We start from the raw sequence: 15158 nt of genomic DNA on the forward strand, positions 1-15158 counted from the left end.
GATATCCTGCTCCTGCTTGCACAGCAACCAAACTGTGAAAGAGAATTTAAACAATCTATAACCATAATTAGTTTTTAGATTGTCTTGTTTGTCAATCAACATGTAATGGGGATTAGTTTCATTAGGAAAGGAAGGTTAGTATGTAGATCTCTTCAATTTTCCGGTTGACTGTTTTGACATAATTCTTTGCCACCCCCCGCTCGCCCACCCTCAATCTAAACCTAGATCAATTGATTTTTTTTTCTTTTTAAACTAATGTCATCTTTTGAAGGGCCATGTAATTGGATATCATATCTTATATATTACTATTTCAAGGCCATATAAAATGACCTATTAAAACAAGTGCGGAGAGGGAAATTCAGGTTTGCCTTCTGAATTAGCAGTTACACATGGGCATTTATTAAAAAAAATGAGGAAAGATGAAGTAGCACTCTGTATGCAAATCAATTATGAGATTCTTGCGAACTTTGAATCTACATTTTTCTTTTTTGGTGATAGCAAGAACCACATTAGGGCCTTAAAAACGACACTCTATTTGTATTAGTATTGAAAATTTGAACTAGTCAAGTAGCTTCACTCCATAATTTTTTTTAATATAAATATAAATAATTTAACAAAACTTAAAAGCTAATACCACCTTATTCTTATATTACTCTAAACTCCTTGGGGGGTAACTTCGACCACCATTGACATCTTACCTAACTAGCAAGGTATGGTACCATCTGAACTAAAGTTTGATGTTAAAAGCTAAGCTAAAGTTAGGTAAATCTATACATCAAAGGTTTTATAATTTTTGAAAGTTTAAAATATTTTACTATTTTGATCTATATTATGCATATAATTTTTATTTTTAAGAGATAAATAAGCAACTAGGCATCATTTAAATAGCATATTTGTGGAACATAAATATTTTAGCACTCTGCGTCGAGATCTATCAGAAAAAACCAATCAAATATTTCTGTTGATGGTAAAAACATGCAGTAAGACGAGATAAAAAAAATATAGTCAATTTGGTATACCACCATAGTTATAAAAACCACGACCGTGCCGTCTGTTTGTATATTAGACAGCAATAAATTCTTTATCCACGACATATCTGAAATGGAAAGTCCATCTTCGTTGACGGAATCGAACCAACGCAGACTTGCAGCCCACCAAAATCCCCAATCTCTCTCTCTCCCCGTTTGGGACGCCAGAACGGGGGGTTAGGGTTCCATCTTTTCTCCGTGCGAACCGATGGCGATCGTCGCAGCTCCTCCGTCTGGTCTGCGACGAATCCCCGTCATCCGAGTCGGAAATCGCCGCCGATCCCTGAAAAGATTTTCCTGTACGGTGATGTGAGTCGCTCATCTTGCAAAGATTTTTTTTTTTTTTGGCTTTGTGGATGTTTTCTCGATTAAAGCTATAAAATTAAGGAAGAAGTAGTCATTCTTTCTAATTTGTAGTCTCTTGATACTTCTTTCTATGTTTTTGTCATTCTTGTGTTTCCTATCGTGAAAGCAAAGGGAAAGAACAAATTTGATGCTTAGATTTTGGTTATTTATTCTTCGAGAATACATTTCCACAGAAAGAGTTATCTTTTGGTCTTTTGAATTGGTGAAGTGCATAGAACTTAGCCGAAGCTTAGATGTCCAGATTTGGATCAGTATCATTTAATCATAGTTGTCTTTCGAATTTTGAAAACTTTTTATGGATGGTTTTGTTTCTCTTTTCAATTTAATTGAAAATTTATAGGAAGGATGGGCCAATGAAGTCTTACGATGATGAGAAGAAAGAAGATGATTCTGGTGGTCTTCATTTGACCATTAGAGGTACTCAGCTTGATATCTCTGCTAGCCCATCAAATATGGTGCCAAGAATTCCTCATCTTCAGATGTCATCGGGTCCATCCAACCTCCGTTTTAACAAGTTGCAGGCGTCGGATGAGGAACCTGATTGTAGTCGAACGTCCGATCTTCGTTTTGATCGGTTGCAGCCCACGGATAAGGAATGCAATTGTAGGCATAAAAGGGTTTTTGGGCGTTTTGTTGCTCGAGAGGCTCTTCTTGATGAAGAATACTGGGTAAGCTTGCACACGTGTTTGTATGGACTGCTATGTTGTCCTCTGAACCTTGTTTAATATTTGAAATTTTCCAAGATTTTGAGTTGAGGGAACTCGTGTGGGTTTCTTGATGTCTTTCCACTTTGTGCTGTTGTGATTCATGATAGACTGCAGCATGGTTGAGGGCAGAAAGTCATTGGGAGAACCAATCAGATGTCCGGTGAGTCTCTGCAACAAGATTAATATCCAATCTTGATCCTTTTGCCCTTTTCTTTTTTAGTTGTATTTTTTGCTTAAACAATGTAAAATGTAGAAAATGCTGTTAGTAATTTTGAAATTTATATCTTATTGCAGCTATCTTGAAAATTTCAAGAGGAAATATGCTGAGCAGGTATGAGATGTATCTTGGTTTGTTCGAATGATTTTTATTTATCAATTCAACCAGTCATCATGCATTAATTTCTCTTCCTTGCAGATTTAGAATGCTTGAGTTTTATGTTACCTTGGTTTGGAACCGCCTTACCTTCATTCTGAGAGAAGGGGAAAAAACAATAGAAAAAAAACAGTTAAATAAGAAAAAATTAAGGGGGGCAAGGCAGATATACAAAAGCGAAGGGTTTCAATAGACAGACTAGATGTTTCAGTGTCAACTGGCCTAGTAAATTCATTTGCTTGCAATAAAAAATATTCTGGAATTACATTCAATTGTCATAAATTGTCTGTGTACCAAAAGTCTGAAATAAAGCTGTGTACAAATATAGCAATCTTTTGGCACAGAAATACTCAAAAATATTAGGCAATCAAAGCAAGAAAATGGAAGCCTCGTCTATTATGCCTTTTGTTTTTTGACGGAAGAGTGGTCTATTATGCCTCTAAGCTGCCTTTGCGATATTTATGTTTTATTCCAATTCTTTTTCAGCATATCCCAGATTGTCTCTTCAAGGTGTTTACTCATCCAACGTGGAGAAAGTGCTTTCTATTTTCTTTAACAGGTCGAACCCTCTCTGAAGACCTTGTGACTGCTATTGAAGACCTTGTTACATATTGAGCTCTTAGCAAAACAAATAAGAGAAAAAAGAACTTTTCTCATACCAATGATAATAGCAAGCACACCCAGTTAATCATGATATATCATTGATGGTATGCTCTCAAAGTTCAGCTGGACCTTGACATTATCAAGTGTAACCTGGACTTAGTTTTGGTCCATCATGCAAGCAGTGCATAACTTATCAAGATGTATTGGAAGTGTCAATCCTTTTTTCCATCTTTTTATGACACAATCATCAGTTCATATGCACCAGTACTAAGGTAGGCTAGCTTTTTTCGATGCTTCTAAGGCCCTGATGCTTGCACTTTGCCTAGATGAGTTTGTATTATCTTTTATATCATCTTCGTCACATTATTACTCAGGTTTTATTGTTCTGCAACTTCACTTTTGGTTTTCAATCTGATACAGGAGTTCAATGCAATAAAGAGGCGATGCAGTAGGCAGCATGCTGAGAAGTGCATCTGCATTGTTGCGGTATGGCTTAAATAATAGGCATGTGCTTTATGATTCTTATTGTTTCTGTTGCTGTCCAGTGTTAAGGATGCGATGCAGCAGCTGCTTTTTTTTTGTTTTTGTTCCTTGCTGTTTGGCTCATAAGCTTGTGTAATGAAACCCATGTAACCTGTTAAAATCACAGATATTGTAGATAATTCATATTCGATGCAAGAAGACAGAACTAGCTTCTTTTTTGCAATGTTGTAAATCCATCCATTAAATACATGACTCTTGACCAAAGATGTATAATTCCTAATTAATTTGGTGGCCTGATGATGCATATTTACCATCCTGATCTGTTATTTTAAGTAATTGTTGCTTTCCCAATCTTTTATTATCTTCAATTAGTATCAAAATTAATCCACGGATCTGCTTTATTAGTTTGTATGAAATTTAAAATACATGGTCTAAAAGAATCCCTTTCGGTGCCTTATTAGAAACTGGATTTTACCCCCAGCACTTTGTGTTGTTTGTTTATCACACAACTTTCTTGTCTTTTTAATGCAAAATTCAGATGAAGTTTAGATTCCAGAAACTAAATATTTCAAACTTCCTATCAAACCCTACAAAAATCGGAAGATCTTTGTCCATTGCACTTCTTCCTTTAATACTAGAGCTTCATGAATAAAGTTGTTCTATATGTTTTGGTATCATTGCCTAGATCCGGTGTAGCATGAGCTTGTTAAGCTGCAAGAACTTCCATGATAGGTGACAGATGGGTAATGTGATCATAATCTTTTGGCTAGTTGCATAAAATATTGCAGATTGTGCACATGGCTGGTTAACTTGAATAATCAAATGAAGATCTGGAAGGGAAGAATCTTGCTGAAGCCAATGGTTCAATCTTTACATGTTCAAAAGTCCAATACCTTCTATGGTTGTATTAGATGTGAGGAAAAGGTATATTGCTCAAGTATTGATAATGGAATTCATATGGATTTCATAGCTTAAAAGATGATCGGGAAGTTGAAGTTGCAAACTAAGACACTCGCTTGAGGTTGCTTAAGAAAATAATGTGATTATTTCCATCATGTATGGGTGTTTTATTTCTTACAGAGTTAGCATCTACAAGTTTGTGCTTATGAAATAAAACATGTTCTTTCAGGACAATACTAATGGTACGATTGAGAGTTTTCAAATGGCAGCAATTCAAACATGTGGACTATTGCACTTTAGACCAGAAGGCCATTTTGATGCACTGGATATTGGGATGTTGTGAGGAAGAAAATTAAACTCCAAAAATATTTTGTGTTTCTTCCATGCATTTGGTAGAGATCAACAACAGAAAATAGGTTGACTTGTATGATGCAGTCACAAGAACACTATAAGAATATGTTGTGATGAAGGGATTGAGTAAAAACAAGAGTTGAATTGTCATAATGTGAAAACATGTGAAGTATGGAAGAAAATGAACTATGTGATGAAAACTATCATGTGCACAAGGAGAATGGGAAGTTGGGAACCTAAGTTTAAAGAGCATTGGTAAACATAGAGATACACCAGAATTGATTCATCATATGTTTTTTTTTTTTTTGTAAAGAAGTTAATGTGGATGATGAGGTTCTTCAGGATGTCCAAAGGCACTAAAGAGTGTCAGTCTGTGAGGGACGCATATAGAATTGCAAAGGCCATCTATTGATACATAGCACCATTTCCTAGGGGTAAAGTTTATTGTCTCTTTCATGTATTTGAACTCACAGTTGTCAAAAGTTGAAGACATCCAATGATGGGATTTATTATCATATTATGAAGGAAGATTCAGAAAGACCTTCTACTCAAGGCGAGTCCTGCATAAGAAGTTGATGATGTGAGAAAAATGCTCTTTTGGTTGTTTTCTATTTTGAATCATATCAGGAGTCTAATGGTACTTTAAATATTTCATTTTCATTTTACCTCTAATTTTGAGATTCAATTTCTATTCAGGAGAGGATTGCTTCTCTTTTTCTTCTTTTTCTGAGAGGAATTATTCAAGAGAGGGAATGCTATTCAAAGTAATATTCCTTGGTTAATCATGAGTTATTCAAAGGTCTTAATATGATTCTAGAGATTATAAGTTAGGAGACTTATTAATTTATGCATCTTTTTATAATTGTGGAATTAATTTTTATGGTTATAGAAGGATTATTGTTTAAGAATCCTATATTAGTTATAGGATAGGTTGGAGAAGTCTTAAAGTTATTTAGTTCTGGAAAGTTTTAGGTGCTCTTGTATATGGGGTCTTATGAAGAAATGAATGTTATGAGTTCCCTTTTTCCGTTACTATTTAGTCAACTGCGTTTTGAGTCATAATATGAATGCTACTTGTTTTTCAAGGCAAAGAAGACTCTTTTTACTCTTCCATGTAAGCATTTACTATCACGCTCCGAACCTGTCACCTAAGTCGACCACATAACACGACCATATGAATTCTAGAGCGATACCTTAGAGATCATGCAAGGCCTAAGATGAACAATCTCCAAGAATTTCAGAAATTTAAATCAACAGTAAATAGCTGAATAATTCAACTAAATAAATCCATTGTGACCAAAAAAATTAACTTGTTCAATTACAAGATTTCAAATATTCATCGGTAAAAATAACTAACTCATAACTCTGATGCTCGAACTCCGTGCCCAACCCATCCGAAGCCATGCATTCTACACGCACGCACACCAACATGAATATGAAGAGCATCTATTAGCAAATATAAAGTTGATAGAAAAATAACAAGATTTGTACATCAACAATCTCATAATTGAATATTGCTCAACAGATCTAGTGTATATATTTATAAACACCCATATAAGCCATGCCAGCATACCCATCAAGTTTTGATCATATAGCAACACAATCATATATATATATATATCATCATGGATGGAAATCTCGAAATAGATGCCATATATCACCATAGTACTGTATAAACACATAATATATTACCCAAATCATCAATTTTATTCAACAGTAAGTCAGTGAGGTTATTTATCATTGACCGATTAACACAGTTCAGATCTTGACAATATTATTATTCCAGCGCTAGACTAGTCCCGCCCACACTCTAGCCCATGGCAGACTAAAACACAACATTTCTGCTCGTGGCTGGTAACCACAACATTGCATCTCAGCCGCAACTGATATCACAAACACCACATTTCACACGTGTCGGGTAGTCCAATTGCTCCTCTTGTTCCCTATTGCATAGTTATGAAAAATTCAATTTACTTATAGTTAAACACAATTTATCATTTTGATTTGATTCTGACGTCGGACTAATCCCAGCCATGCTCTAGCCCATGATAGGCCAATCACATACCATGCTTCTGCCTATGGTCGGCAATCGCAATATCACAACTTAGCCCACGGTTGACACACCATGTTTCACACATGGCCGGCTAATCCAACTGCTCCCCCTTTTTTCCACTCTTACAATTATGTAAAGTTCAATTTGATTATGTCACAACTATGATTAAACTGCAGTTCATTATTTGGAATTGATTTTCTGGCATTGGACTAGTTACATCCATACTCCAGCCTGTGGTAGGCCAAACATAATACTGCACCCCAGCCCAAGACTGACCCAGCATATACGCCATGTTTCTTGCGTGGCCAACCAATCTGGTGCCGCCCATACCCCATTTTATAATTATATCAAAGTTTTTATTTATTTATAGTCTACATGATTTCTATAATCAATCACCAATTAATAAGTTTCATATAGAGCTAGACTAAGTAACATCAAAATCCATGCAACATCACATCAACACATAATATACATAGCAATATGTATAAAATATCCACAATTATGTAGATATATTTTATATACAAAACTTTCATAATCATGTAGATTGTGTTGATGGATTCTTACCTCTACCAGTGACAGATTCGAACACTAGGTACATCGATCCTCTCCTCGATCTATGAACTTGGGGCATTAAATAAATCTGCCCAAGACCTTCTTGTCGAGACAATTGCTCACCTAAGATTTTGGCGAGCGTTCAACTGAAATTTTTGGTGAGCATTGTGAGTCAAGGATGTTGGATGCCAAGAGGAAAAAAGAATTAGCGGTGGTTTAGTGGTGGCGATCGACAAAGCTTGTCGGTGGTGAGGCGAAAAGGGGTGTGAGGGTCTTTAAATAGTCGTTGGAGACTAAGTTTCTTAGCTCTCGTAGAAAATCGGAATGGAGGAGTCCGTCTCCTACTTCAAGTCGAACAGGGTTGTATCCTTTTTTTTCTATCTCCTGCTCCAAGTTGGCAATTCTTTTTTTTTTTTCCAATTTCCTACTCTAACTCTTATATCTGAGTCGATCAAGTGGATTAGGCCCAGTTCCATATTAGCTGGGCTGGGTGTTACATTTACGCGTCTGGACCTAATTCCTAAAGATACTAGGAACCTTGAGGATAGTGTAAGGGATATCCCTCCATATGAAGTGACATGTAAGATTTTATGCATTGGTTGCTTCTTTTTCTAAATTGTGCAACTCTCTGGCCCCTTAGTGCAATGCCTCAGTATCTTGGTGGGTTTTTACTTATAACTTCTTCTTTATTATCTTAATCATCAAAAATTGAAAGACACTTTAAAATGTTATATACTCTAGTCTTGTTGTTATTCATAGCTTTAACTTTCTCTTCTGTTTTCCTTCATTGGTAGTTCAGTCAATCTCAAAATCAGGATAGCTAAAAGAAGATCCAGAAAATTTGAAATTTGGATATTTCTTCTGTAGGATTCCCTTAAAGATCTAATTAAAAAACTTAGGTTACTCCTTATGCATGTAGCCCTACTGATTTGCCATGCAACATGCAATAGCAGAAAAGTATTACTTCTTTTGTCCAAAATTGAGATATGTTTTTAGATATTTGTAACTATATCTTTAACTTCTTTTGATCTTTAACGTGTCAGAACCTAAGGTTCCTTGTACCTTCATGCATCAGTGTGGTATTACATGCCCTAGGTTCCATTTCATCTTCCCCCCCACCCCCCCACCACAAAAAAAAAAAAAGAAAAAAAAAAGGAACTCTAAAACTTCCATAATGTTTTGATTTCATTTCCTTCATTTAACTTACCCCATCCTGTTTCAAAACTATCAGGTAAAGAATGATGAAAGAAATGGTAAGCGTACTGTATTGAGCAGCATAGTCGGGACTCTGGATTTAAACATAAGACATCTTTTATGTGGAGAAACATTTCCTGGGGTATAAAATCTCATGCTTATCTCTTCCACAGAATTCGTTATATTTCTCATAAAACTTTGTTTGAGTTAAATTTTTAATAGGAATGCACAAAGCCATCTGCTTTTTCCAGCATCTACCAAGCAGATCAACCGAAATATGGTTATGTGGCAAACTTATGCGTTGCAAAATATGCTCGCCGTCAAGGGATTGCAAGCAACATGCTGTTATTAGCTTTTGAAGCAGCCAAATTATATGGTAAAATTATGAACTTTCTTGTTCCTTTCTTGAGGTGTTTATGCTTCCGCTGGTAACGTAAGGAGATCTGTCTATCCTGCGATGATGCATGAAAGCTGCTTTTTACAAATTATTGTACTCAGATCTTGCTAAGCTGGTTATCATGTGGCAGGCGCTGATGAGACATTCGTGCATGTGCATCAGGATAACACTGCAGCTCAGAAACTATATGACCGCACAGGATTCCAGGTATGCCATCATAATATCCACATATATGATTTGCTCCTCATATTCTGGTTCATACTGTCTGATATTGCAGAACTTTGCAGATGGTTGATACAGCGATTCCTCATTTATTAGCGGAGAAGAAATATTTGATGTCTTTCAAGACTAAGTCCTCTTCCCCAAACGCTGACTGCTCCCATGTTGTTGCATAGAAAAAGTCAGTTTCCATAACAGTTCTATTGACACATCATCCCATACCCTATGGTCTATTAACGAAACTGATAGGGTGTGGCAGAAAATACTCCAAAATGAGTTGTAACTTCATCCACACCAAGTCCAAAATTGTGTGCAACTTATTGGTTATAAGTAAAAAAACATCTCATTATCATTGATTTTCTCCTGAATTATAGAGTTTAACATTTTGTCAATTTGTGCGGTCCATGCGATGCTGTGATGCTAACCAGGTGCATGTGGTGGCAATGGCAAAAGATAAGAAGCTGTGCGACAGCATGACAGATACAGCAGGGAAGGTCGAAGGCTGAGAATTATAAACTTAATCTGTTCTTACAGATATATGGAGCATCTGTTAAATTGCAGAATATTCTTTAGTCAAAGATGACCTTGTTCATCTAGTATGTCTCCGTAAGGAGTTATATTAGAATTTAGTACTTATGTGATAGGCATCTCACAAAAATATATGAAGTCTGCTATCTTGGGTGGGCCCATTGCTTTCCCACCATTATATCTGGCTCAATTCCTTGGCTTCCTGTCTTGTCATGTATGTGAGTGTTTGAGTTGGTTGGGCCTGTGCCATTCAGAATTAGTATCTTAAACCTGAGCATTTGCTTGCATGCAAAATTTTTGTTATGTAAGTCCATCAGTAATTCAGTATCATCAGAAACACAAACTGGTTTGTTTAGCAGAATAGCAGGTTGTTTGGCTCTCCTGCAAAGTCTATTTATAGTAAATATTGTTCTTTGGCCTGTTGTTCAAAAAGAAACCAAACCGGCCACATATATCCACTGGACAATACCTGGACGAAAACTTCCCTCAAGTTTCATGACCCTCACATCTACCTTCAACCTGCCACGCTTGATGCTGCTGGGTCATGAGGACTGAGGAATGACAAAGTCGATCATCCAATCCTGAGCTTCTTAGAATACCTGAAGTATCCAGAGAGTTTTGAAGATTGAAGGGGTCATGAGCTCCTCCAGTCACGAGGACTCCCATCATCCTTTCACGATTTCACCTGATACTTTCATACTCGTTTATTCACAGATGTTGTATCCAAATAAAATAGAAAATCAAATGGAACATGCAAGCTTGTCCATCATGAAAGGTACGTTATGGGATCTCTTGTCTGTATTCACCAAACTGCATCCAGGAATCTTCTTCAACTCCAGCTCCCTCATCATGTTCCTCAACCTCGCTGCATCTTCCCACCTACCAGCTTCTGCATACATGTTTGACATGAGCACATAGAATGTCGCATTATGAGAGCCCAACCGGAAAAGATCCTCTGCCACAAACTCTGCCAACTCAAGGTTCCCATGAATCCTGCAAGCACCAAGCAGAGCTCCCCACACACTCGCATCGGGTTCCACAGGCATTCTTTTTATAAACTCATATGCATCAACCAATCTACCAGCGCGACCCAGGAGATCCACCATACATGCACAATGCTCGACTGTAGGTTTAATTGCATAGTCCTTCTCCATGCTTTCAAAATGCTCCATCCCTTCATCTACAAGACCTGAGTGGCTGCAAGCCGCAAGAACCGAAGTGAATGTGAAAGCGTTTGGTCTCACGCCTTCGGCTTGCATCTTGGAGAAAAGCTCGAGCGCCATCTCTGCATGCCCATGAGCTGCACAAGCCCCGATCATGGCACTCCAAGAGACCACACCCCTCCATGGCAGCTTTTCAAAGATTTCTCTAGCAGAATCTACATTCCCGCACTTTGCATACATGTTCGATAATGCATTGCCAACTATCACATCACTTTCTAGTCCTCTGCTTTTTGCGAGCTTATGTACCCACTCCCCAGTTTCGAGAGCTCCCAAACTAGAACAAGCTGATATAACACTAACCAATGTTACACTGTTGAATGTCGCCTTCTCTGTCAGCATTCCACGGAAGAGTTTGACTGCCTGCATTCCATCACCACTTTGCTCATAAGCTGCAATCATGGTGTTCCATGAGACTAAACTCCGGACCGGCATTCTGTTGAACAGAAATCTTGCCACTTTTATGCTCCCACACTTCCCATACATTGCGATTAGAGCATTCATCAATGAAACATGGGAATCCAAACCGCGTTTAATCATGTACCCATGAATCGATTCCCCTGAATGCAAACATTCCAACCCTTTCAAGGCAGGGAGGACGCTGGCAAGAGTGACATCATTAGGCTGCGTCCCAGAAGCAAGCATCCGCTGAAAAACACGCACTGCCTTCCCAAGAAGGCAATTTTGGGCATACCCTGCGATCATTGCAGTCCAAGAGACTATGTTCCTAGAAGTCATCTCACTGAAAACCAACTCCGAATCAGAAATCTCACCGTTCTGTGAGTACATAGTGACTAATGCACTCTGTAGAAATGCATTCGAGTCAAACCCAGTTTTGATCGCGTTGCAATGGACCTCCTTTCCTTCCCGAAGAGCAGAAATGACCGCACACGAGCGGACAACAAAAGGGAAAGTGAAATGGTCTGGAGAGAGTCCCATTCGATGCATCTGCTTGTAAAGGACAGGAACCTCTTCGCAGGGGCCCGAGTCGGCGTAGCCGCGGAGGAGGGTGTTCCACATGAAGGAGTCTCGGTGAGGCGCAGTGTCGAATATCTTGCGGGCATAGTCTATGGTCGGGGAGAGAGCGGACGCAATGGAAATGAGCTTGGTGGCCAAGGCGAGGTGGTGAGAGAGGCCTTGGGTTAGGATGCGGGCGTGGAGGCATTGCAGGGCGGAAACCGAGGAACAGGAGTTTAAAAAGTCGTTGAAGGGGAGGGAGTGGCAGTTCGTCCGGAGGAGAAGAGATGGCGGGAAGGACGGGGCGGTCAGGAGTCGGAGGCTCCGAAACATGCGTCGACCGTTGGACTTCCGCGTTCAAATATCTGGATCTTATAAATGGGTCATTTCCCGACCGTTGCGCTCAAGCCCTGGAGAACCCGCTCCTTCCTTGAAAGTCTTTAATCCTGGAAGCTTTGGGACACGGAAGGGAATCTCGACTGACCCCAAATGGCATTAGTGTTCAAGGGACATGATCGTTGGGTATTTTAGTGGAATAAAACTGGCTCGATCACTCTGGACAACTACAAGACTCATGCTAGGAGCATGATATACAAACATAAATACAAGTGTATTTGCCAATTTTCTTCTACCTTTCCTTCAAGATATTGGACAGAATCACTGGCTGGAACTATGCTCAATGTGTTAGGTACACTATGGTTAGATTCAAAAAGGATAAAAGAAAAAAGAGTGCTCGGAAGGATAAAACAATGATTCCAACTACTGATTTGTTATTTTGGTGGATCATGAAGAGTATAACCATCCTAGTCAAGAGAGCAACATCAGATCTTGCAAGGTCCTCAGGATAGCGTCGGAAGCTAGCAAAAATATGCTTAACCTAAGGATTCTATAGTTTTGCAGAAAAATAGAGTACAATTGCAGGAAAAGTGAGCAAGAAATGAGATCCATGGCATTTGATGAAGGGCAAATTCACGGTGCAGACGACAGGAAGTGCATAGAAAGACCGAAAGGGTATTAAGGATGAGATGGGACAGAAGAAAGATTTTGGAAGAGCAGTTCAAGGATTAAATTGAGGAAAGTACTTGGAAAAATCTGGAAGTAGTCTATGTGCACCAGAAGATTGTCATCCGCATTGTTGTGTCAGAACAAAATAGATGGTAACACAGCAAACTGTCACTTATGACATCATAATATAGCTTCCAAACAAGGCAAAATGGTCAGAAAATATAAGAAGCCCAAGGCATTCAGAACTAAGAGAGATCCAATGTTCCCCCGAGAGGCTGAATAATCCCACGGAATATGTTCAGGTAAGCATCCAAGTACAAGGTTAGTGAAAGAGCAGTGAAACAGCTCAACTGCTGAAGGCTATGAAAATGGAAGCGGACAAATCTAAAATTTTACAGAAATACTGTAGTCACTAAATCACCAATTTCCATGCAATGATGTCCAATGTAAGAAAAACAGACTTCAATGGGTACATGCAAACTAGAAACCACCGGAACAAGTGAGTGTTTTAGCATGTCTACTTACAAACAGCTGAGTTGAGTTAGGCTTGATCGAAATTACATTTCTTTTGTAAGCTTAAATTCAACATCTGATCAAAGCTGAAATTCAATTGTCATCGAAAATTTTCTCAAGTTTGAAAACTGTGTTCTCTAGGTATAGGATGCAGAGGTACAACGGCTATAGACTTAGAGTGAGAAGGCAATTGAAATGTAGAAGGGAGGAGAAGGAGACATGGTGGGTCCACTGGAGATTTTGGTGGGAAGATTTTAGAGAGAGAGAGAGAGAGAGGATAATGCTAGGAGAAGGGCTTTGCCTGGGAGTTGTGTTCTCAACCATCAAAGAATTGAACAAAAAATAATCTACATCCCCGAGTTGTGTTTTCTTTGCTGCAGTGAATGACTCATATAATTTTAATATGAATATATAAAAAAAGTTAAAAAATAGTAAATTTTAAAACGTCCTAAGTAACTTTTTTTTTTTTTTTTCCGATCTATAAAGCTCTTTGTGTGATCGACCACATACGAGATCATCCAATCAGTATAAACATGTGCTTTTTTTTTTAACAAAGTGCTAGATCTTGGCAACGAGGCACAGGATCTTTGGACCCAGAGAGGGGTTAAAGTTAAACTAATAGAAAAAAGTTATGGGTTTATTAGCTTGATTAAAAATTATGCCCATCATAAACTCGTGCGTTTTAACCTCTATCTCATGGACTGTCACGTTGCAGATAAAATAATATTTTATTTTCAGACGTGAGAAAAATCGCTGTACCTGATCCATTCTCCATCGTCTTCTCCCCTCACAAAAGTTTGAGTCGTACCGATCACGTGCGTGGACTCTTCTTGCCAGTTGGCCATAGATCCAACCAACCCGCTGTGTCCCGTCACCTGTGGTAAAACTATGCTTCCGTCACCGCCCCCATAATAATATGATATGACGATAAATCATGAGGGGTCCCCAAATCAGCGGTCACAAAACTTCGGCTATTAGTTTTCAGACAATACGGCTCGAGGAAAATGTGGTCGAGGTCCAACGATCGTCGTCCCCAAAAATAAACCCAGAATCGCACGAAACTAGTTACTTTCCCACGCGTCACTAGAGGTGGGCAACGGGCCGTGCCGGGCCGGCCCGGCCCAGGCCCTCGGGCCCAAAAACTAAACGGGCCGTGCCTGGCACGGCCCGTCCAGCACGGAAGGCCAGCCCGGCCCGGCCCCAGGCCCCTCTATTGGTGGGTCGGGCCGGGCACGGCACGCCACGGGCCGGGCCGGGCACGGCACGCCACGGGCCGTGCCGGGCGCAAACGGGCCGTGCCAGGCACGGCCCGCAACGTCTCCAAACGGGCCGTGCCTGGCACGGCCCGTAACGGCTCCAGACGGGAGGAAAATAGCCGTTTCCAACGGCTATTTTCGTGAAAATGACCCTTTTACCCCTCCCAACAGTCCAATAACGGCTGAATTGAGGGGTATTTTGGGAAAATTTTTTTTTTGAGCTTCTATAAATAGCCCATTCCTCCCTCATTCTCACCACACCAAACCTCTCATTCTCTCCTTCTCTACTGCTATTATTTCTCTCTTCTAAAGTGCTCTTCTAGCAATTTAATTTTTAGTTTATTCAAGTGCTACACAAGAGGAGGTTCCTGTTGAGAAGAGAAGGTCGCTTCTGTTGAGAGCACAAGAGGAAGCTCGGAATCTCGGCTCTGCCTCTGCCCTCCGACCCTCTAC

The 15158-nt window shown here is 39.3% G+C and overlaps 2 protein-coding genes across 3 annotated transcripts; one reads left to right on the plus strand and one right to left on the minus strand.

Moving 5' to 3' along the window:
• Positions 1-1079: 1079 nt before the first annotated feature.
• Positions 1080-9618, plus strand: LOC103712584. Of its 2 annotated transcripts, none has more exons than XM_026806966.2 (9): positions 1080-1337; positions 1735-2062; positions 2209-2261; positions 2396-2432; positions 3498-3563; positions 8648-8752; positions 8845-8986; positions 9138-9214; positions 9295-9618. In XM_026806966.2, exons 1-9 carry the CDS (start codon positions 1237-1239, stop codon positions 9400-9402), a joined length of 1017 nt encoding a protein of 338 aa, XP_026662767.1. In that variant the 5' UTR covers positions 1080-1236; the 3' UTR covers positions 9403-9618. The 2 variants fall into 2 exon arrangements, with proteins under 2 accessions (XP_026662767.1, XP_008797371.1); XM_008799149.3 differs by having other exon boundaries at positions 1082-1337; positions 8833-8986.
• A 102-nt stretch (positions 9619-9720) lies between these two features.
• LOC103712575 (putative pentatricopeptide repeat-containing protein At3g11460, mitochondrial) lies at positions 9721-13306 on the minus strand. The gene has a single exon (XM_008799136.4). It carries the CDS (start codon positions 12262-12264, stop codon positions 10495-10497), a length of 1770 nt encoding a protein of 589 aa, XP_008797358.2. The 5' UTR covers positions 12265-13306; the 3' UTR covers positions 9721-10494.
• Positions 13307-15158: the final 1852 nt, after the last annotated feature.

This window comes from Phoenix dactylifera, chromosome 6 (genome assembly GCF_009389715.1).
Source record: "Phoenix dactylifera cultivar Barhee BC4 chromosome 6, palm_55x_up_171113_PBpolish2nd_filt_p, whole genome shotgun sequence".
NCBI classification, from domain to species: Eukaryota; Viridiplantae; Streptophyta; class Magnoliopsida; order Arecales; family Arecaceae; genus Phoenix; species Phoenix dactylifera.